Raw genomic sequence first — 24703 nt, forward strand, 5'->3', positions numbered from 1 at the left:
CTTACTGCCTCTAACTTTGAGCTGAAACCCTGCAGTATTTACTTCTCCTCTCCTTCAGAAAGATTAGGTAGTAAAAGAGTGGTAGTGAATCTGTTAGTCTATAAGGTGCCACGGGACTCCTCATCGTTTTTGCAGGTTCAGACTAACACGGTTACCCCTCTGATATTATTGTCGGTCATCTGAAGAAGTGGGTTGTGCCCACAAAAGCTCATAATACCATCTACATGTTTTGTTAGTTTTTAAAGTGCTACTAGACTATTTGTGGTTTTTGAAGTGTTTCCTGTTACACACTAACTCGGCTATCCCCCTGAAGCTATAAATAATTAATTATTTACTTGCCTTAGTTTAATTCATTCAGTTGATATTTTTAAAGTATCACTTAATCTTATGGATATGATAGGTTCATTGCCAAAATTGTAGAAGTTATGTCTCCCAAGATTCAAGATTTAGCATACGGCACATTAGTGCCCATTGGTAGTGGGCATTTGACATATATTTCATATGTTGGAGGGCATGTTCATGAATATTGTTGGCAAATCTTTTTCAAAGCACACACTGAAATCAAGGAACAAATTCACGCAACAGATAACTTTTTGCCAGGAAATGTAAAAATATAACTGGATAAAAAAAATAAGTTAATGAGATATACATCTATCAGTGGCTATTGGCCAAAATGATTAGGGATGTAACTGTATGGTTTGGATGTCCCTAGGCCTCTGACTGACAGATGCTGAAAATGGATGACAAGAGATCAATCACTTGATTGCCTTGTTTCGTTCATTCCTTTTGAAGCATTGGCGCTAGCCTCTGTTGGAAGACGGGATACTGGGCTAGATGGACAGTTGGTCTGATCCAGCATGGCTATTTTTGTGTTCTTAAAAGATAGACTGCTGCTGCATCTTTTAGAAAAACCAAGTAGACCATTTTTAGATGCCAGTATGCAATTGGAGATGCCTCCGCATAGTCAGACACACTTCCTTCATGCCCCAGTAAGCTCTGATGTCATCTACATTTCACAGCATCCTTAGGGACTCTATTCCTCTGCTCTGGTATTGACACCCAAAAATGCCTGTAATAATCACAGTGATAGAAATGTAGCCATGTTAGTCTGGTGTAGCTGAAACAAAATACAGGACTATGTAGCACTTTAAAGACTAACAAGATGGTTTATTATTAATAAACCATCTTGTTAGTCTTTAAAGTGCTACATAGTCCTGTATTTTGTTTGTAATAATCACCACACCATGGCCCAAGCTGATACATACTCCTTATCCTGTAAGGAAATACAGATCCTCCCCAGAGGATCCAGCATTTCACACTGTTATGGCAGAACTATAGAAATTGACACTCATGATTATTTCACATAATAAGTTGTGTGCCACCTTCCTCCCTTCTCCTTTAGTGCCACACAATCAGCAAATCTTTTTGGCACCGAGTGTCCTGGTGCCAGAGAAATTTGGTGACTGCACTGAGAATGTCCACGCTGAGCACATGAGCTCCACTAACCTTCAGCCGGTGTCACTAATGGACTCACGGGTGTTGATGCAAGATGGCACTGGGAAAGTTCTTAATACAGGCTAATTGTCAGGAGACTGATGCTGGTTGGACAGCTGAAGACCACTGGACCAAATCACTTCTTTTAAGGAAGAATACTACTCAGCTTCTTCAGAGGAACAGAACAGACTCTCTTTGCTAGATACGGACCCATCCCCAGTATGGGTAAACTTGGAAATGGGACAGACAATTGAGGCAAGAATCCATGAGAGGAATTCTCAAGCCTTCTGGGTCTGGCCTTCAGACCAGATGCAAGTATTCCTTTAACCCATCTCTAAGCATTGTATACTACCTGCTTGTCTCTGAAAGTTGAATATGTATATTTAGTCATAGATAGAAAGAACTGTTAAGTACCTTATAAAAATTGTTGTTTCTCAAAAACCTACGGCCAAAATGGATCCCAAAACCTGCTAATTGAATTCTGCACATATGAATTCCGCACTGGCGAAGGACATAAGTAGTTGTTCAAGCCAGCCTGAGCCTATCCCCTCAGCTATATTGGTTGTGAAGGTCCCCATGACATGTTGGAAACTGCCATTCAAAAATAATGTGATTTCTTGTGTGTGAGTGAAATCTGCGTGGGCAGTATACTTCTCAGAACCACATTTGCTGTAATGTCAGTAACTGTTCTTTTTAAAACATCATCATCTTCTGTAGTGGAGCTACAAATTCTATTATGTGTCAATCATAATTCTTGGGTTTATATGGGATTTTTTGGAGATAATTACAGTATCTTCATAACAAACTTTATTTTGAATGCTGATGTGGTCAAAGTTTTAATGTCCTCTTGACATAGTGTTTGTGAAGTTTGAGGTGCTCAGCGTTCTGCATATTGTTTTAGGCTGCAGTCCTACTCCCTTTTATAAACTCTAAAACCACCTAATTAAAAGCAAAAGAAAATGTCAACTCAAAGGATAAAATATAAAAGTTTATTTGCTTATTTAATGCTATTAGGGCTGCTAAACATATTGTATGGGAACATTTAATACTGTTCTGTTATTGAGTTAATGAACAGGTGTTTGAGAGTATTATTCAGCGTTCAGCTGCTAATTTCCAAAAGCCACATGTGCTCAGATTTTTGTACCAACTACTATAGTAACATCCCCCCCTTTAATTAGGTCTCTGAACCATTGCAACATGTTTGTGTGTGTTCCTCGTGATTAGTACAATTAGTCTTGTTTAATACATTTTAAACTTCTCAAACATTTTGACTAATGTCATTGTTACTACTTCATGCGCTAAGCAGGTAGAAAATTGAAATAGTTCTTTCTGTGGGATATATTAGTTAATTCACAACTGTAGGTATCATTGAAGATACATGCTTTACATCTGCACAGGCACTACCTAACATGTAAGAATGGAAAACAATCTCTTACAGTAGGTTGCATCAGCTTTTTTCCTCCAGCTTTGATAAACAAATACATTATTACTCACGAAATAGAACATAACACCAAATGAAAACAAAATCTTGATTGCTTACAAACATGTTTAATTTAGACTCTAATTTTGTTGTTCTGGAAAGAGTTGTCGCTAGGTATTCCCAACACCTGAACCTTTTAATTTTCCTTGTTTTGAGTTGTATTATCATTCCCTCTCAGGTGGAGGCAGAATGAAGAGAAGCAAAGAGTAAAACAGTGGAATCATATCATATGTGTAGCCTGTATGAGGCACTGATATTAAAAAGATTTGGTTCTTTGGAGCTTCTAAGGAATAGTATTAATTAAGGTTCCACTCCTCCCTATTTAGGGAAATCAACATTTAAAGCAGAGAGAACCCTCCTCCCCCAAAGTATTATTTTTCATTTTAATTTAATCTCATTCTATCCATTTCACTATATGTTGGGTTTTTTTCTTAAGAGAACAAAATATTTTGAATCTAGGAGTTTGCCAGTGAAGAACAATTAACATATAAAGCAGCATTCAACCAAGCAAAACAGTGGTCACCAACTAGTAGATTGGGATTTACCAGTAGATCTTGGAGCCCCTGACAGGTCATCTTGACTGGTTTGGCCAAGAGACTATCAAATGCGGGCATTTCAGTTGCCACTCCCTCTATTGCTGCACATATCCTGCCCTTTGCCTTAGGAGCCTCCTGCTTGCTATGCAGAGCAGGAAAGGGAGAGGAGGGGCCAATGATGTCAGGGTGCCCCCTCTCCAACCCAGTATTCTGTCAACACAGAATGGATTTGGGGAGGGAGGTGCAGAGGGCTTAGGATAGAGGGAGTTTGCTGGCTATTTTGGAGTGTGGTGCAGGGCCAGGTTAGGGGTAAGCGTGCCTTAGCTCCACTGTACCAACACTCAGGAGCCTCCTCTTGCACCCCAATTCCTTGCCCTAGCCCTGAGCCCCCGGACCTAAACTCTTTCCTGCACCCCAATTCCCCTGTCCCAGGCCCGCTCAGAGTCCCTGTCGCATTCCAAATCCCTTAGCCCAAGACTAAAGCCTGTGCCCCAACCCTCTGCCTGGTGAAAGGGAGGGAGAATGGAGGAAGGGAGGATGGAGTGAGCAGGGGCAGGGCCTCAGAGAGGAGGCAGGAAGGAGGCGGGGGAAGGATATTTGGGTTGAGGTAGATCCTGGATTTCATTTACATTCAAAAATCGATCTTGTGCTTAAAAAGGTTGGAGACCACTGAAGTAAAATAATAAAGACTTGTTTCCTGTAACTTGCTGTTGTTTTAATAATACTCAGAATGAGGTTAATTTCTTAATTACCCTGATTTTCAAAGTACGTACGATTTAAAAAAAAATGCTTTTTGAACAAATGCTTCCAGTAATGTGCTTTTTCCCCTCCTCTTCAGTATTTGCTGAATACATTTCAGGTTACATAAAAATTATATTCACTTCCTTCAACGATATATTTGTAAATTACAAAAACAGCTAGTATAAAATTGCAACAAACATTTCTTCAAAATTAATTTATCATTGTTGAGATCCACGTCTAAATAACAGAAACATTTAATGTACTGGAAACCCCGTGATATGGTTCTGAAATAAAAAAATTATAAATCACCACTGCTTTTTCAGGTAACACATTCATCAGTTCTTTATATGAGTACGAATAAGAAATTAATATTTGTACAGCAACCTTAACTTTGACATACACAATCTGATTTCAGCCTTTTACTGTGTATACATAACTAAACATATCCTGCAACTCATTGAGTCAAAAGACCTATCTTCCTAAGTACCATATTTAGCATTTATTTATTTATTTATTTATTTATTTATTTATTTATTTATTTATTTATTTATAGTTTGTATACAATGTATGTATACCATGTAGCCAGCTATTGTGTGTTTGCATACACAAGGACACTTGTAAAGATTTGTCCTGGTTTAAAGTAATGGCTTTTGCAGAAAATACTGTCAGAATATTCACTACAGTCAAAAGCTACTAAAATTGAAAGATAAAAATGAAATAACATTGTTGAAATGTCTGACCTTGCTACTCTTTTGTGAACTCAGTGTATTTTTTTCAGATATGTTTGTTTACAAAGTGCATATTTGGTCCACACCAAATTCTCTGTATTAAGCTGAAGTAAACAATGCCTATTAATATAATATCTGAAACAAATTTGTTAATCCCAATTAAAAATAAATATTAAGTATTCATTATCAAAGTGAAGGGTTCTGCCTGGGGTTTTTATTCATACTTATCAGAGATATATGTATGGGATTTCAGGAGCTTGCTTGTTATGTGATCATTTCTTTTTTCATTAAAAGGCAGCTAGGTGTGCACCACTTTATATATTATCTTCTGTTTATTCAAATACTGTAGTTTCCATGGGGATGTTATAAGAAGAATGAAAGATGAAAATGGCTCATAGACAGTTATGAGACGCTGTCTCTATTAGGGAAGGGTGTATACTCTGAAAAAACTTTGAGAAACTTGCATTTTTTAACCGTCATCAATTTGTAGACTTTTTTTCTTTTTAAAATTAAATGTGAGCTGTCCAGATACGTTGGTTAAAGGGTGTATGATGGGATCCTAAGTTAAAAGTATACTTATTTGCTTTGCAGTCCAAACAGAATGGCATAGCATTTATTTGTTTTCATTATTAATTTATATCTTCGTTCATGATCACCGACATAAATCCATTCTATGTATTGTGCTGTGGATGGTTATACTACTTAAACTGACTTAGCACACATCTATTCGAGTATAACTCACATATATTAAAGTTGCCGTGGCAACTTCAGCTATTCTTATTTATTGTAACAAGTACTGAAATATAATTAATTCCTGAGTGACACTTCCTGTTAATACCTAATATATTGCCTCGATGAAAGGAGAGGACGGGGAGAAAATGCAAATAGTGGTGTCAGAGGACATAATATCTGTATCTCCAATACTTTAAGTAACGTGTGTGTGTGCGCACATGCATGTGCACACATTCAAGTGTGTTTGTTAAAGTAAGTTATGTGTATATTTATACACACATATACAGATTTCTTTCAAATATATTTTATCTCTAGCTATATATTTGAAAGTAGATCACTTTAATATGAGGCATACTGGTATAAATAGAGAAAAATAGAAATCAGTTTGATAAATGTTTAGTTGTTACTGTATTCAGTCATTCAGTATTACTTTGTTAAATGCTTTTTAATCTTCGTTACATATTGTAGCTAAATAACTTGTCATGTTCCATGTACCTACAAATTAATAGGGATGTACTGTAACCATTAATGTTAAAAGTGACAATTAGACTAAATTAAACTAGGGAAAATCTTAAGTTTATTTTATTTATGCTAATATCTACCCAGCCATGCAAAATTAATGAATGTTTAACATAATACTAAAAAAAAAATTGGAAATATGTTTAGTCAAGTAATTACTACTACACACCTGAGTTGTATTTTTGTTGGTGTTCTATTTGTTATGGAACTTAGAAAGACTACATTGCCACAGGACTTTTACTAGCCACCCATCCGTGCTGTGGCAGAAATGTTGAAATTTGCATGGATATGAACTACTAAATTATGGCATGGAGAATAAATATTTGTCACTATTTTTTCAAGCAAGCTTTCCCAATGTCATCTGTACATAATGCCCATTACTATATAGTAAACAAAAACAAACGTGATCAGTGCTAGACCAGACCTTATGAAGAGAATTTGCACATGTTGCTTGAGACTGGTCTGTAAAAGGATTAATTTAAGGAACAGACAGAAGTTTCCTTAATTTAACAATAGGTGAGGTTTTCTTCATGATAACCCCTCTTCATGTATCACCTCTTAATTGGATTTCATGGAATTTCACTGAATGAGTGATTCAGGAAAGACCCTTTTCAGTCTGCCTCTAGGACTTGGCTCACTTATGAATCCTCTAATCCTCTGCCTTTGAGGGAGGTAGCATGGGGAACATCAGTATGAGATGTAAAGGTTTCCCCTTTTTTCTATAGGCAAAGATCTACCAGCCTAATACCAGAATTATTTAACCCGGGTATCTGGCCCTTTTTATTTTCATTGAGTGTTGGCTACAAATTTTGATACAGCAAACATTCGTTATATTTTCTCAATATTAGAATTCCCATTCTTTTTACTTTTAATCTAATTACTTCACAGTGCTGCTAGGTTGGCACAAAACAAGAAACATCTTAAAAACTCAACACACTACCTGTCCTTTATCAATTTTGCCCAGCTGGAAAAAATTCCACCCTGATTCTGAAAACAGGCAATGAAGACATTCTGGAAAAGTAAGCTCATTTTCCTACAGGGAGGGAAAGTGGAGCAATTATTGACAGAGTTTTGTCCTCCAGATACTATGGAAAGAGGGAATTTTCATCATGTCTCATAACCAGAACTGGGTTCTTGGAAGAGAAATCTTCAGGATGGTACAATAAATGGTAGTTAGTGCTCTCTGAGCTTTACTGGGTTGTTGAATGTATTGGATTTAGAAATGAAGAAAAATTGGGAAAACAACCATTTTGTGCTTTTCAATTTTTTTTGCACAAGTGGAAGTATAGATCAGTATGTTCTATCAAATTTTAGTTAATAAATTCTGTATTGCCCATCTACTGTTTTATAATTTTGTTGTATTTGCCATTTTGTTTGAGAAGAGCTTATTGTGAGCAAACAGGTTTCTTCTGTCAGTTAAAATTTAAAACTATTATTGGTGATTAGAAACTCATATGTACCTATTTATTTTGTAGCTAGAAAGGCAGTAGATGATACAGAAGAAAAGAAAGTAGTTCTGCCAAAGAAACGAGTTAAAGAATTAAGAATCTTGGATGGAAAAACAGCACAGAATCTGTGTAAGTAGTAGTAGATTGTTTATCTGATTAACAAAAGACTGAGCTTGCAAACCAGCTTTAACTGCTTGATTTGTTAGTTCTTTCCCCTTCATATCTTAAGAAAAAAAATTAAACATTTATTTCCTCGGATTGCTGCAGCTGTTCTGCAGTACTTCAGTTTTTATTCATCTGCTTGTTGTGGAGCTCTGGACAGATAACGTACTCTACTGCATGAAACACAATATAGCAAAATAGCTTGAAGGATGCCCCTAAACTCAAGCAGTAGTGAAGCACCAACACAACGGAATTCTCTCAAGAATCCTCTAGTCACTTCTGAGGTACCTCTGTGGGGTCTGGGCATAGGTTCTTAGGAGGAAAAGGAGGGTCAAGTAAGCTACTATTTCAGGGGACTTGCTCTTCAGGTCTCTGGCATCTCCAGTTTCTTCTCACTGCCACATGGGCCAAGTCAGAGCTTTTATTCTCTTTTTGTGCTTGAGACACCCTTTCTGAAAGTTTACAAAAATATCCTCCCCCAAGTCCATGCTACAGGCTGCAGTGGACTCTGAAGATACAGCTTCCCATGTCTTAACAACAAAAATTGTGATGAAGATGGAATTCTGGTTACATTCCTCTGCTTTCTCATGAAGGTGCAGAACACCATAGCAGACTTCCCATTCAAAGAATCATGTCTCTTAATCAAAAGACAGATAAGCCTGTACACTTCATAATGGATTGTAGAGCTAACCTGAGGTCTCTGGATAGCCAAACACAAGCTTCCAAGAGAAAATTCTACCTCTTGCCTCAAATCATGGATTTAGAACCCCACAGCTATACCACTGGTGTACCTTTGAGCCTTTGCAGGAGCACACTAAGCCTCACAGGCCCCCATCTGCTTCCGTCAGCTGTCCAGTTATCCATGCAACTCTCCTTACGATAAGTGGTATTTCTGAATGTCCATACAAAGCCGTATATCAATGACCAATGGCCTGCCTCCTTCACTGATAGCCTCAGTATCCAGAGTATCTACACTAGAGTTGCTCTGCATTGATTCTTAGGGGGCAACTGTGTTAAATTCTTGAAGGAGCAGGTCCCCTTTATATATTTCTTCGCCAAGAGATATGAAGTCTTCAGAGATGTGATAGGCTAGTCCTCTTGAGAGGAAAACCAAAATGTTCTTAAATGTGAAAAGTTCAGTGAAAAAAGTATTACCATAAAATGAATTATAATCAGAACACATTAATCGTTCTAACATTAGATTGTGTTAGATTGGCTACCTACTCTATCCTTTCATAACTAGCAGGGTTCCTCACATATCTTATACCTCCTTTAATAAGGTATCTATCAGCTTCCAAATCTGACTAATGGACCCTATCTTCCCCAGATCATTTAGCTGCCTTGAATGTAAATCCACTTGTGAAATAACCAATCCCTCCAAGATGCTCATGACTTTGGCCACCTCCCTATTTATATATCTTCTCGACATGTCAATCCAGGGTCAATCTAAGCTTCACAAGTTCTGAGAGCATCCTGTATTTGAGCTTCATCACTGTTCCTCCGTCTGTGAACCTGAACCTCTAGACAACCAGGGAGCCCACCTATGTGCCATGTAAAAAAGTACTGTGCTTGCAGATCCATATCACCATTACCTGGCTCATCTACCCACTTGTGGAATAAAATCACAGTGGAAAAGTAACACTGATTGATTGCCTAGGGCTTCACCTATATTCTGTATGTTTCAGAATGCCAATGCTCAGTTGCCTGAATTTCTGTAGCTCCCATACCTAGCTGTTGCTGCACTGTTGCTGGGCCACTGCTGTTGCTGCACTGATCCTGAATGAGAGGAAACCATATTCATGTGTAGGGAGCCCTAAACTCCTCGGTCCCTGTCTCAGAACTGGCAAACTGATATGCTGTGTGGGGACTCCCATCACTGTGAATAAAGGAACTTAACTCTCCATGGTCATATTCCTATGAATGCTGTCATACCTAACATAGAAATTATCCCAGACTGCCCCCCTCTTGTAGAATAATGGATTCACAATGGCCTCCTTGACTTTTTTGACCTCTGCAAAGTGAATATAACCAATCACCCCTTCTAATGTGTATCCTTCAGTTTCAGTGACCTGCCAGAAGAAACTTTACATGAGCCAAAGCGACGAGGAGTCCTGTGGCACCTTATAGACTAACTGAAGTGTAGGAGCATAAGCTTTCGTGGGCAAAGACCCACTTCGTCAGATACATGCATCTGACGAAGTGGGTCTTTGCCCACGAAAGCTTATGCTCCTACACTTCAGTTAGTCTATAAGGTGCCACAGGACTCCTCGTCGCTTTTGCAGATTCAGACTAACACGGCTACCCCTCTGATACATGAGCCAGCAACTTATCCTAAAGGCTCCAAAAAATGCTGCCACAAATGACACCCTGAATAAGGCCGTTTCCTCTCTGTAGCCACATATGGATTCCAGGATCTACACCAAATCCCTAAGTGTGTTAAAAGTGATGACACGACATATATTCTCCAATGGGCTTGTGCTTCCAGACTACCCTGCTTTAAACCTTCAAACTGAAACACTGTTTCAAGGACCTGGGTAGTAGCTTAGCCTGTTGATAGACAGGAGCCCAATAGGTAGGTGGAGGTGGTTGAAGGTGCCAGTTGTCAGATGGCCAGCCACACCACATGCGGCAGCACATGTTCCTCTGAAGCGGGCTATATTTGTGACACGTCTTCCAGATCCTGAAATTGCTCAAAATTTAATCATGTAGTGTTTGCGGAGATACCGACCTCTGTGTTACACTGACAATAATCAAATACCAAGATTCCATATTTAGGGGCATGTGTTCATGATCCTTGCTAGCTGTTGGGGTCAGATCCTGAAATCTTTCCATCTGAAAAGGAATAATACATGTGCTATATTATTATAAATCCCAGATATGTGTTTGGAAGAGAATCAGTAGCTAGGGCTTAAACATGGTACAGGTTGGTCCTCCCTGGTTCAGCATACTCGGGACCTGACTGGTCTGGATGAGGGATTTTGCCAGAGCAGGAGAAGTCATTTCTGGCCCCCCTTGCTGCAGCTCCACCCCTTGCCCTGCTTCCTGGTTCTACCATCCGCCCCCTCTCCCCCCCCCGCCTAGCTTCCTGCCATTCCCTTCTGTTCCCCAGCCCAGCTGGGCTGTGTGTGCTGGGCCTTCCTGACTCTCTCATCTCCTGCAGCCCAGCTGAGCTGCATAATGGGCTTTCTGCCCACCCCCACAACCAACTCAACTGAGTCTCAGCCCAGCTGCCCACACACTGGGCTCCCAGCTCCCTTCCTCCCCTTGCATCACATCAAGTTCCCAGCCCCTTTACTTCCCCACAGTGCACCGGGACGCTGGTCTGGCAACATCTGTGGTCCTTCCGGACCACAGATGTTGCTATACCAGAGAGTTCCAGTTTATAGAGGTGCAACCTGTAGTACGAATGTCCTTACCAATCATATAACACTGTGAGATCTGAAGGATTGGCGATGAATAGCATGTGTAATGGCCATCTTGTTATACCAGAAACACAGCCTTTTATTTGCAAACTGAATTTCCCAAATGACCAATGTAACCAAAACAGGAAAAATTCCAGAATTTGTTGTCTTGCACAATCAATGTTATCCTGCAGTATCCCTGTTATCTGGAGAATGGAAATACTGCTATCACTGGAAATAATGAGGTGGCAAAATTTGCAGATGGTACTAAACTGCTTACAAGTAAGTAAGTCAAAAGCAGACTGTGAAGAGCTTCAAAATAATCTCACAAAACTTTGTGACGGGGCAACAAAATGGCAGATGAAATTCAATGTTGATAAATGCAAAGTAATGGATATTAGAAGACATAATCGCAACTATACGTATAAAATTATGGGGATTAAATTACCTATTGCCACTCGAGGGAGATCTTGGAGTCATTCTCCTGATTAGCTTGTCTTAGTTGACACAAGCATGTTCCTTATTGACTCCAGGTGTCTTAATTGGTTTGCCTTCCATAACTGGATCTAGCAAGTTCCTAGATGCTCTGGAGTAGCTACTGTTTAATCTGGGGCTCACGTATCTTTCATCTATCACTGTCACAGGGCCAAGCATCCTGTTATGTATTCAGTGGGAGACTGCATGTTCCTTTGGGAATTCTGTTCACAGTCTTGCTTCTTGCAGATTGGATTATACAACCATGTGAGAAAACCATATGATGCTGTAGCATCATTATCAGATGGGATGGAGGGCCATATTATGGCCAGGGTGTTTGTGTTAACGCAGACATGGCTTACCTTGACAAGATGTGGTTAAAGTTGAGGTGTACATGAAGTCAGTATTGACAATGATTACACAGGAAACCAGCCTCAGAAGTCACATAAGGCCTCTGATGGACTCTTTGGCCACATTGGGTCTCTTGTAGAAACTGTTCCGAGACACTTTTCTACGATAGGTTGATTTGAGACAACTTCACGTTATTGCAGTTTAGAGGATTGCAGCTGTGGTAGCCTATATATGTGGGACTACTTTGGCTTAAGTCAAAATCCATTTGGAAGAGTATAGATGAGCGCAGGGGCAACACAGGTATTTCAGCTAACGCATCTTAAATTCCTTTGAGAAGTTCAAAGGTGTTATCCTTTAAGACAGGGGTAAGGGAAGCTAAGGCCTGGGACCTGGGTGCAGCCCCCAGCTTGCTTGAGGCTCAGGGCTCCCCTCCCCTGCGTTGAGGACCCTATGCTGGTGTTCTAGCCCCCCTGCAGCTTCTCGCTTCTGTGAAGCCCCTGACTGATTTTTTCCCCTGGGTCTGCATCTCCTGACCCCAAAAAAGGTTTCCCACCCCTGCTCCCTCTAATATTGACCCTGCTAGTATTCCCAATAGAGATGAGGACAAGGACCATGTATTTTTCCCAGGTCATGTTTATCCCTTTGGGAAATGTCATACTTTGTTGATGTTGCATTTTTTCAGCACTTGCTCTCAGAATGTGCCATAGAGCTCCCACCTCATCTCAAGTTCTTAGCCATCTCAATTGCACAACGCGCGTGCACACGCAAGTACTTTTTGTGAAAGGGGTAAAGCTTGAAAGCACAAGAAACAGAAATCTTCTATTCACAGTTTGTCTAATAGCAGCTATAATTGTTTCACCCTCCTTAGAAAAATACTTGTGTGTTTGTAAGGGTGCATTTAGAAGGTAGTTGAGTCTTTGGCCTGTCAGTTCAATTCATCAAGGATGGGAAATATTATTGCTCTTTTTAAACAAAGAGAACTTTTGTCATTAGAAATTGTCATGACAAAAAACTTATTTACTTACAATTTTATGTAGCTGTCTGTATAAATTCAAATTTTTCATGTTGATGACCTGTCATTATTTTTGAATGATTTATGCAATAAAAATTCTAACTTAAATTAAATGCTTCATAATATTGGTTTACTTGATTTTAATAACTTCCTGTTTCATTTCAGCAATCTTTCTGGGGTCTTTCCGAATGCCTTATGAAGAAATAAAAAATAGTGTTTTAGAAGTGGATGAAAAGAAGCTGAGTGAATCCTTGATTCAGGTAAGTCAGCGATTTCAGCTTTCCTTACAATAATCTGTTCAAAGAAATGAGCTTTCACTCAAGAGGAAAGGACTATTCAAAACCTTGTGCTAAACACATACTTATCAATTAATCTTAAGGGACTATTCAAAACCTTGTGCTAAACACACTTATAAATTAATCTTGTTTAATACATGTGCATTGTGTTTGCTCTGTGATTTTTATTTCTATATACGAAGAACACAAAGTAACTTTTATATAAAGGAAGTGTAGACAAAATGGTACCTTGATTTTCTGTAGTCTGGCTCCTTTTTGTTTTCACATTAATATTTTCGTGTATACACAAAATACTTAAGATGAGTACATTTTCAAACATATCATTAAACTACCTTTTACTAATGGCATGTGCTCCCTTTGTCACTTATACATATTTGAGAATGAGAGCCATGCTGGATATCGTGTCATTTAATTTAATATGGGGAAATATTTAGTATTTGTTAAGTACAATAGTTTGCAAAATTCCAGATTCAGCATGATAACTTCCATAGTATTTTTTTTCAAATTTTGTGGCAGAAAATATGGTGTAGTTTTATTGACACTTCTTATTGAATATATCTTACAGTGTTGTGTGCTGCTTCATGCAATGCTCCTTTAAAGTTAATGAGCTTTGCTTGTCTGGGGACTGTAATATCAGGTACCATAAACATAAGTCACATTGTGTTTTGTCACTGTGAACATAAATATAGCCAACAATCACGAAGTATGGATTTATTCTGTTTTCTGTGCTCCTCTGCCAATCAAGAGGAAAGAATGTGAAAGTAAGCACAGTGTCTGATTCTGCAGTCCACATGGTGACAGACTATCCCTGACTTGAACTCATTTGATTAGGAGTGAGGCCTAGAATTCTTCATACAAGTCCTGGGGACTACTATTAGTAGATTTATCTGATGTACAGCAGAGGTAGCATAAAAATGATAATGTATTGTGCAAATCAATTATAAGATCTATAAAATAAACTAGATAGTAGCAGAAGCTTCAGGGGATAGCCAAGTTAGTCTGTACAGGATAAACTTAAGACAACAAATGGTCTATTAGCACTTTATAGACTAACAAAACATGTACATGGTATCATGGGTTTTCATGGGCACAGCCCACTTAAAAAGCTCATGGGCACAGCCCACGAAAGCTCATGCTACCATCTACAAGTTTTGTTAATATATAATATCAATCTTTTGAAAAACTCTTCCATTGGAATCTAACCCTCCAGATATGTGAGATGGTAATTTAAAGCCCAATTGGTACAGTATAGTTCTACCTATTGAAAAGTGCTACCTTTCTAATTTATTGTGTTTCAAGATGTTACATTCTTCTAGGAAAAAAAATTACCATAAATAATTAATTACCTGTATTGAAATCAGAAGAAAATTAATACCATTGTTCTAGTTGTTAGAAATAATCTGTCAGGGAAAGACAACATCTTGTTGTCATTTAGAGTCCTTTTTTGTGCAACTTGTTTCCTCTGACACCATTATAGTTGGAGTTTGGCACCCTTCAGGGCATGGTGAAAGTCAGGTGTGTGGTTGTAATATTGAAGATTAGGGGAAAAAAGAAGTCATTGCAAAGAAGGCAGCTCCTTGTGAGAGGAAAGGACAGACATGGATTTTAAACTTATCCAATCCATTTCGCATACTATGTTCTGAGCTTCAGAGAAACAGACCGGCTTCTCTTTTTAAGGCGTCATTGAACTGCTGTTCTGAACAGTATAGGCATAGTCTGTATACAGCTACTAGTGATGTTCTTGAAGTCTGGGAAAGAAAAGTCTACCTCTGCTTCTCTTGCAATTTGCATACCTTTTTCTGATAGTTTTGTAGGAAGAGGCTTTTCCAAAATTTGGCCCATCTGCACTGGGCCAAATTTCGAAAAAACCTCCTCATTTGGAAGAGCCCTTCTTCCTTGTGGCACGAGGAAGACAGGGCTTCTGAAAGAGTGCATCTGCTCTTCTGCAAAAAATGTTGGAAGAGCAGACGCATTTCCTGGACACGGCGGAGTTTTTCTAGGATACCGGAAGTCTAGACATAGCCTATATTTGCCCTTCTCCTATCTTCTGGAATTTATCCCATCTTCCATGACTTTTCAAAGACAATCACTAATGACTCAGATATCTTCTCATTCAGCTTCTTGAGTATTCTAGCATGCATATTATTTTTACTTTGTCTCTTGCAAGTGTGATTAAATTGAGTTATTCGTGTTGTTCCTTTATTGTATACTAGTAAATCCATATGTTTGTATTTTGTAATGACTCTTAAATTCACCTTAGACTGTTAGGAATTGATGAGATGTGGAATAAGAAAAAAACAACAACCTGTTGTGCGGGGTACAGAGGGTATGGTGAGTTTTGAGCATTACTACATTTGAAGATTCGTCAGTTTTGAGATTTTAGTTTATTAGTCAAAACAAGAAGAATACGTGGCATTACAATACTACTTTGTTTGAAAAAAGAAGAAAAGATATATTTCTATTGGGTGCAGATTTCTTAATATCGTCTCAATATTTCAGGAACGCTGGTCATGTATATAGTAGTCATGCAACAAAAAGTTGAGTGCAACTAAAGCACAACATGAAAATCATGGTGAAATGTTATAATGGACATTTGTCAGGTTGTTATTCTCAGCTGTGTAATGAAATTAGATTTATTTCATTTACTTGTTTAAATGACCTCCTTGGCATGTCTAACACTTCCAAAAATATTAGCTAAGAATATTAAAAATGAATAAATACATGCTTAGGCCTGGTCTTTTCATCAACAGTTATATTAGTTCAATATAGGTCAAAACAATATTTACCTAAGGAATAGATGAATGCTAAATTATGTCAGCTTCTGAGATTGGAGGGGGGCGGAACCTAAAATAACCTTTAGCTATGAAACAAGAAAATAGTAAAAGTGTTTACCAATTCTGTTTTCCCTCTTGTCAATGTATAGTACTTTATTTCTTTCGATTCACCATAATCCTTTGGTGCTTATTCTTGTCTAGTAAAGGGGGAATCAGTTGTGTGTGGGTACCATTTTAATATTGTTTAATGATCAGATTGTGTCAACAGATTGTGTTGTAACAATTCCTGAGCTACCCATCAGGTTCTCCCAGGTTATTGTAGTGTATCAATGATGGTGGTCTTAATTAGGGCTGTCGATTAATCAGTGTTTACACTTGAGATTAACTACTACATTATGATTAATCACACTGGTAAAACAGAATATCAAGTGACATTTATTTAAATATTTTAGGAGGTTTTTCTGCATTTTGAAATATATTAATTGCAGTTACAACACAGAATACAAAGTATGCAGGATTATGTTATTTTTAATTGCAGATATTTACACTGTAAATTGATAAAAAGAAATAGTATTTTTCAACTCATCTCATGTAAAGTACTGTAGTACACTGTTTTATTAAAGTGCAACTTACAAATGCAGTTTTTTCTGTTAGATAAATGTTCTCAAAAACAGCACAATGCAAAATTTTAGCTCCTACAATTCCATGCAATCCTACTTCTTGTTCAACCAATTGCTTAGAGAAACAAATTTATTTCTGATTATGGGAGATAACACTGCCCTCTTCTTATTTACAATGTCACCAGAAAGTGAGAACAAGTGTTCACATAAGTTCTGTAGCTGACATTGCAAGGTATTTATGTGGCAGATGTACTAAATATTCATATGTCCCTTCATGCTTCTGCTACCATTCCGGAGGCCATGCTTCCATTCTGATGATGGTTATTAAACATACAACATATTAATTAAATTTGTGACTGAACTCTTTAGGGGAGAATTGTATGTTTCCTGCTCTGTTTTACCTGTGTTCTGCCATATATTTCATGGTAGAGCAGTTTTAGATAATGACCCAGAACATGTTCATTTCAAGAACACTTTCACTGCAGATTTTGCAAAACACCAAGAAGGTACCAATGTGAGATTTTTGAAGGTAGTTATAGCATTCTAACCAAGGCTTAAGAATCTGTCCTACCTTGCAGAGTCTGAGGGAGATGTTCTTAAAAGAGGAACGCTCCACTGCTGAAGCTACAGAGCCTAAACCACTAGAAAAAAGAATCAGGTGTTTGCTGGTGGCATCTGACTCAGCTAATGAAAATAGACATGCATTGGTCTACATTGCTTTGGACCATTGTCAAGCAGAACCTGTCATCAACATGGATGCATGTCCTCCAGAATGGTGGTTGAAGCATAAAGGACATATGAATCTTGAGTGGCGTGGCATGGAAAAATAACTTGTGAGGTCAGTTATAACAGTGCCAAGCACATATCTCACTTTCAGATGATGTTGTAAACAAGAAGTTGGCATCATTATTTTCTGTAAACGTAAAGAAACTTCTTTGAGGAACTGATGGAAGAACTAAGTTTGTATTGTATTATTTTTAATGTAGTTTTTTTTGTACATAGTTCTAAATTTGTAAGTTCAGCTTCCACAATAAAGAGATTGCACTGCAATATTTGCGATGGGAGAATTGAAAAAATACTATTTCTTTTGTTTTTACAGTGCAAATGTCTGTAATGAAAATAGTGAACACTGTACTTTGTATTGTAAATTAATTCAATATATTTGCAAATGTAGAAAACATCTGACAACAAATAAATGGTATTCTGTTCTTTAACAGTGTGATTAATGGGTCTAATCATGTTGAATCACATTTTTTAATTGCTTTACAGACCTAGTCTTAAGTGAGTAAGCTATTTCAATGGTAAGGACTGTTAAACAGTAAATCTAGAGATAGTAATCCTGTCAAAATGTGTGCCAGCTCACTCCTATGTACTGGAGAAAACCAGCACTTTGATAGCCATTAAATATAAATTATTCTCTTGATTCTGCCTTGTTATACTTGATGACAAAACTGGCTTGGTTGTATATTGGGCTCAGGATTCAAAATGTTCAAGATGACGACAACAGCTGACAACATCTCTTTTGCTGTACAACCCTGATTGATCCCTGGAGCATATCCATTCTGAGCACTGAATGAGGCAAGAGTCTAATAGTATCTCCCTCCACCCCCATACACAGGCGATCATGTATGTAGACACTAATGGAGTCACACAAAGGGGCTAAAGTAAAATGCATAGGCTAAGTTACTCTTGGTATCTTTTTACTTTTGAGTACTTGATTTAACACTGAAATCATGATGGTATTTAACAATTTTTTGTATATAACTTCCTAAGCTTGTTAGAAAAAGAAAATTGAAAAAAAATTCATAATGTGGCATCATATTGACACCCACAGTAGAGTCTGAAGTGTTAGATATTGCCCACAGACCTCTATCACTGAGTTAAAGAAGTAACTAATAGCATTCATCCTTTGTCTGCCAGCACTGGGGGGGGGGAGAGACATTGGGCATATACCTAGTACATTTCACAGATATTGGCTTAGCAGACGAATGATCAGAGTGAGAAATCTTTGGTTCCAGTCTCTCTACAAAGAAATAGCAATTCACTTATTTTGGGTGGAAGGAGGGTAAACTAGGATTTATACCCATCCTTTTTTATTCATTCTAAATATCTAATGCAAAGAACCCAAAACAAAACAACCATCAGAAAGTGCAACCTTCTCTCCCCAAAACAAAATCCTTCCCTCAACCCACAAAACAACCCACCCATCACACACATTGGAATAAAGCATGCTAGTTAAAGTTTTAACATTGAGGGAGAAAAAGAAATTCATGTAAAAAAATTAGTGCTTTGCTTAATTTCTTACTATTCCATCAGATCCTATATGAAATTCCATGCACTCATGTCCTTGAACTGTGAGCACAACAAGCTACCTAGTAGTATGCGTCTAATAGATTATTAAACTTAATTGTTTGGAAGCTGGTAATAAGGACAACACTGGAAATTACAGATCAGTCAGCTTAACTTCTGTGCCAACGAGATAATGGAGCAGATAATTAAGGAATCAGTTTTCAAACATCTAGAAGATAAGTAATAGTCAGCATGGATTTGTCAAGAACAAACAGTGTCAAACCAACGTGATAGCTTTCTTTGATAGGGTGAAAATCTTGTGGCTAAAGGGAAGCCGTAGAGGTGGTATAGCTAAACTTTAGTAAGACTTTTGAAACAATCTTTCATGGCCTCATTAGCAAACTAGGGACATACATCTTAGAGGGAGCTACTATAAGGTGGGTGCAAAACTGGTTGTTTAATCATTCCCAGAGAATAGTTATCAAGGGTTCACAGTCATGCTGGAAGGGCATAATGAGTGAGGTTCCACAGGAATCATTTCTTGGTGCATTTCTGCTCAGAACTTTCATCAATGATTTAGATAATAGCTTAGAGAATAAACTTTTGTCTGTGGATGTTACCACTCTGGGAGGGGTTTCAAGTACTTTGGAGGATAGGATTATAATTCAGAATGATCTAGACAAACTGGAGAAATGGTTTGAGGTAAATAGGATGAAGGGCAATGAGGACAAATGCAAGTACTCTACTGAGGAAGGAACAGTTAAGTTGCACACAGACAAAATGGGAAATGATTGCATGGGAACTAATATGGCTGAAAAGGATCTGGGATCATAGTGCACCACAAGATAAATGTGAGTCTACAGTGTAATATGGTTTCAAAAAAAAGCAAACATCATTCTGGGCTGTATTAGCAGTGTTGTGAGCAAGGCACAAGAAGTAATTCTTCTATTTTACTCTGCACTGGCTAGGCTTCATGTGGAGTACTGTGTCCAGTTCTGGGCACCACAGTTCAGGAAAGATTTGGTGACATTGAAGAAGGTCCAGAGAAGAGCAACAGAAATGATTAAAGGTCTAGAGAATATGACTTATGAGGGAGATAAATTATTCTCTTTAACCTCTGATGAGAAGACAAGAAGCAGTGGTCTCAAATTGAAGCAAGGGACATTATACACTGTAATATATTTGCTGGGGGAGATTGTGGAATCTCCATCACTAGAGATTTTTAAGAGACAAACACCTGCCAGAAATGGTGTAGATGGTGCTTGGTCCTCCTATGAGTGCAGGGGACTGGACCGGAGGACCTTTCTATGTTCCTCCCAGTGCATTGATTCTACGAATCTAATATTAATGCAGAGTCATAATTTCTGTAGTGTATTAAGAAAAAACAAAAAAAACCACATGCAACATTGTTTTACTATATGCTTTCTCTTTTCTCACTAGCCAGTATTCTTTTAATACACCCTTGTTTAGCTGCAGTTCTATTTGGGATATTGAGTCTGAATATGTTGGAATACAGGTGCAATGCAGAACAAGTGTGCCTGTACTCTTTATTTGTGGTATGGCAAGAACACTAGACTCAATCTTCTGGCTCCCCGACAGTCACCTTTCTTGGCTGCAGAGACACACTGGTGGATGTGAGAGAGGCTGAACAGTTCCCTACCTTCATTGTATTATTCCTAGCAATAGACTGTTTAAGTAGCTCTCCCTGCTTTCTCTTTGGACACTATTAACAGGATAATTGCCAACAATTATAAGGTATCACAGTGCACTTCCTGTGCAAGCATAATTTGTTCTTAAGATAAAAGTATGACAGAAAACAATTAAAAACAATTTTAGAACCTACATTTAGGCAGCCAGTTGATCTGGTTTAAAACCAGATAGTTAAGCTATAACCTGTTTATAGATAAACTGAATAAGGATAGGTCCATCAGTTATTAGCCAGGATGTGCAGGGATGGTGTTCCAGAAGCCGAGAATGAGCCATAGGGAATGGATCACGGGATGATGATCTGTTCTATTCATTCCCTCTGTGGCACCTGGTATTGTCCACTGTCAGAAGACTGGATTTGGTCTGACTCAGAATGGCTGTTGTATGTTTCTTTCTAAGGTTTTATTCCCCTCTCTCCCCCATCTAGTACTTAGATGTAACTGAAAGTGTTCTGTTCAGTATGGATTGGAGGGCACTATTTTAAATAGTGTTTGGCTCCCTCTCTCCCCATGGAATTGTCTTTGCAGCAGGACAATGAACTATGTGCTTCAGGTCACACTGAGATCATGCAGGTGGGAGTGAGCTCACTGTGTTCCCAGAATTTCAGGATGTATGATATTCTGAAAAAGTGAGTGTCAAACTAACCTAAGTGTATGCTAATAAGCTTTTCAGAAATCACTTCATCCCTAAAGATGGATTTTTCTCTTTACTCTTTCATTATACAAAAGCAGGGAGGGGAAGGGAGTTATGTAAGCAATCTAGTAGACTGCTGCTGTTAATTATTATTTCTTATTTTCCTTTGTTTTGCTTTTATATTTCCAGTTAGAAATTTACGGAAGTTAGTAAGACTTCAGTACATATTTTTGTTGTGTGTATTTGTTTGAGATAAACTGTCTGAAATGATAAAAGATGAGGTTGTTGTAAATGTGATCAGTATGGGAAGCATGACATTGAAAAGACTACAAAAATCTGTTTACATGCTATTGTCATTTTCCCTAGAATTTAAAATAAGAACTCAGATTGAGCACCCGACTGTTGCCAGAAAACTATCATCTATGAAATTATAGAAGTCACTGTCGAGTATTGTTTCAAGTTCTCCACACTTACTTTATAAAAACAACAAGACATTCCAGTTGAGTCTGTCTTGTCACTGCAATTTTTTTTTATTAACTTTACATAAAATCCTAGGGTCATGGAAGAATTCATTGATACTCAAACCAGAGATGGTAGTTGTTTCCTGTTTATTAACCTAATTGTTTGTAGAAAAATAAATATCCTTCATCTTTTTTTGAAATTCTCTCCCCCTCTCTCTGCACCCATCATCCACTTCTCCTTTTTGGGTGGGGAATGGTGGAGTAGAAGTGCTAGCAGCAGGATTTGGTAGTGAACTGTATTGTAGCCTATGGATGTGTGTGTGCATAAGTGGAGGGTCTTTGTATTACTTGCTTCCTCACATTCACTGTAAGATTCTTATGAGGCCAGGCATTTGTTGAGCAATATCCTCAAAACACCAGTGGGGAAGTAGACTTGAAGTAATTAACTGCAGTCTGATGACTAGTCAGTGTTCTCTTTCTGATTTTGAATGGGAATGTGTGGGTTCTTCTTGGTGTGGTCAGTCATGTATTCAAATACTTAAGGATAAATATTCAAACTCATGCACTGAGTCTTCAGAATTGCTCTACAGTTTGGATATAGTGACACTGGTTTACCAGTATATTTGTCAATTGTAGTTTTTGAGGTATTCTGAGCTAAGACAGTTTGGTGAAGTGTTGCTGCAACATATCTATAACACTAACATTTAAAAAAAATGACCTTCATCAACCTTTAATTGCTTTCATCGTGGCAAGAATTCTTAGTGTCATGCTTCATCAATTGGGAAGTACAAATGCAGGGTTGGAAATTGAACTGAGAGTAGTTACGGTCACTGATACTCGATGTAGTTTGTGTGTCTGTTGGTTGTATAGTATATACTAGAAGACTTCCCTGGCATTGCCCAGGTCCATTTGGACAGCTGGAGGTGTGGGGAATTGGGGCAGGGCTTCGGGGATGTGTGTAGGGGGCAGTGCAGGAGGCTGGGAGTGGACTACAGTGTGAGAGTGAGACTTGGGAGGTGAGAAGGGGTTCAGGGATGGGTCCCATCCTCCACAGGGCTTTTTTCTCCTTTCAGACCCCTCCCAGCCACCATGGGTCTATTCTCTCCCCTCAGACCCTTACCAGTTGACAGAAGTCTTTTTTCACCCCGTAGACTCCCTCACCTGCCGGGGGCCTTTTCTCTCTTCCCCCAGCTCCTCACTCTGGCCTCTGGGGCCTTTTCTGTCTCTCCGCAGCCACCTTACCTGCCAGGGGCCTTTTCTTTCTTCCTCCTAGTGTTCCTAACTCTACCTCCCTCCAGCCTGCTAGGCTCCACCCCCCGGCCGTTGGCGGGGGAAGGAGGGAACGGGGACAGAGATATTTCAGTCTTTCTGCCATCTAATTATTTTTCTCTCCTGTAAGGATATGTATTTGTTAGCAATGGGAATGTTCTTAATTTTGGTTACAATTTAAGTGAAGACACACATTATCTTTCAGCTTGGGTTAGCAATTTGAGTTTGAGCTTCTATGGGAGCCTGACGTTCAATCTGAGCTGCTAATTCAAGTTAAAAGTGGAGTTGTCAGGTGATCACTGTTGTTTTAACTCAAGTCATCTAACTGAGGTTAGCTGCCATAAGTTAAGATTACCCATTTGTAGGGAAAACATACCTTAAGACTGGCAACAGAGATGACCATTGTGATGTCTTCTGGAAACAGAACTTCATTTCTAATAATCCTGCAGGCAGTCAAGAAATATTACAAAATTTAACTCCTGTCTTGGACTTCCTTTTTGACTGTTAATTCCCGCTTTTTTTCCACAAATGTGAACTCCTCATACACACTTATAACATTCACATACCTAACCTTTTACTGACATCTAGGCTTTTCTTCTCCAGTTGTTCCCCATCTGTCCTTAGCTCCCTTTATTTGACAAATGATTTTTTGCCTCAACCTTCTACTCTTCTTAGTGCTTCCCACGTTTACTCCTCATAGAATGAGTTTTACAGGAACATCAGAATAGTGAAACCGTTATATTTCGAAATAACAGTCTTGCTGCTTAGATGTAGGATAGCAGTACAGTACTGGGATCCTCTTCCTTAATATTCCTTGTGAGAGGTTTTTTTGCCTTTTTTTTTTCCCACTGAGGACTTGTGATTTTTTCTTGTCCTCTTACCTACTGCTTATATGATCTTGCTGCTGTGTATAGTATGGTTCATATTAGTTTTGTTTTAAACCCTGTCTTTCTGTCAGAACTGAAAGGATTATTCTTTTTATATTTGTACTTTAGGTTTAGTAATGTAAGGTAATATTACAATCTTAAATATGATTATATAAGTCAAATCCTTTAGTTAAGTATGTATCTCCTATATTTCCTTGTTCTAAAGTTTTAGTAAGTAAAGACAGGATCTTGTATCTGTGTTAATGAAGACTATAAGAATGTTAAAGGCTGAGGCCTTAATTGCTTGATTTACAACGCCTCTTTGTCTCACCAATACAGATGTTGATGTGCCGCATAGCCTTGAAAGTCCTTGTAACATTGCTTATGTGTGTGTGAAAGGGAATGAATGTGTTGAGATAAGGTGCAGTTATTGCTCAGAATTAAATGGCCAAAGAAGGAGGGTGAGCAAGCGTGGGTGAAGACTAGATGACCTGGTGGCAGAGAAGCTATCTGTAATCACCAGAGCGTACACATAATAAGGAAGGATTAGGGTATTGGCAGATTGATGAGCCTTGAAGCGAGCGGGCACCCCAAAAAGACGATTGATTACAGAATGAGCCTTCAAGAGACGTGTGGGAACGACTAACATCAACAAGATAACATTCCGGTCACAGAATGACACAGCAGAATACATTGATTTCAACAGAGAA

General features: G+C 38.4%; 1 protein-coding gene across 5 annotated transcripts in view; it reads left to right on the top strand.

Annotated features, from left to right (window-relative positions):
- The window catches only part of DIAPH2 (diaphanous related formin 2), a 778453-nt gene that overhangs the window by 299256 nt on the left and 454494 nt on the right, over positions 1 to 24703 (top strand). For all 5 annotated transcript variants that reach the window (XM_075896761.2, XM_075896762.2, XM_089781656.1 and 2 more), the window contains exons 19-20: positions 7706 to 7807; positions 13244 to 13338. In XM_075896761.2, coding sequence (XP_075752876.2) covers positions 7706 to 7807; positions 13244 to 13338 — 197 coding nt within the window. The remainder of the gene's footprint in view (positions 1 to 7705; positions 7808 to 13243; positions 13339 to 24703) is intronic.

This window comes from Pelodiscus sinensis, chromosome 13 (genome assembly GCF_052426305.1).
Source record: "Pelodiscus sinensis isolate ZL-2025 chromosome 13, ASM5242630v1, whole genome shotgun sequence".
NCBI lineage: Eukaryota > Metazoa > Chordata > Testudines > Trionychidae > Pelodiscus > Pelodiscus sinensis.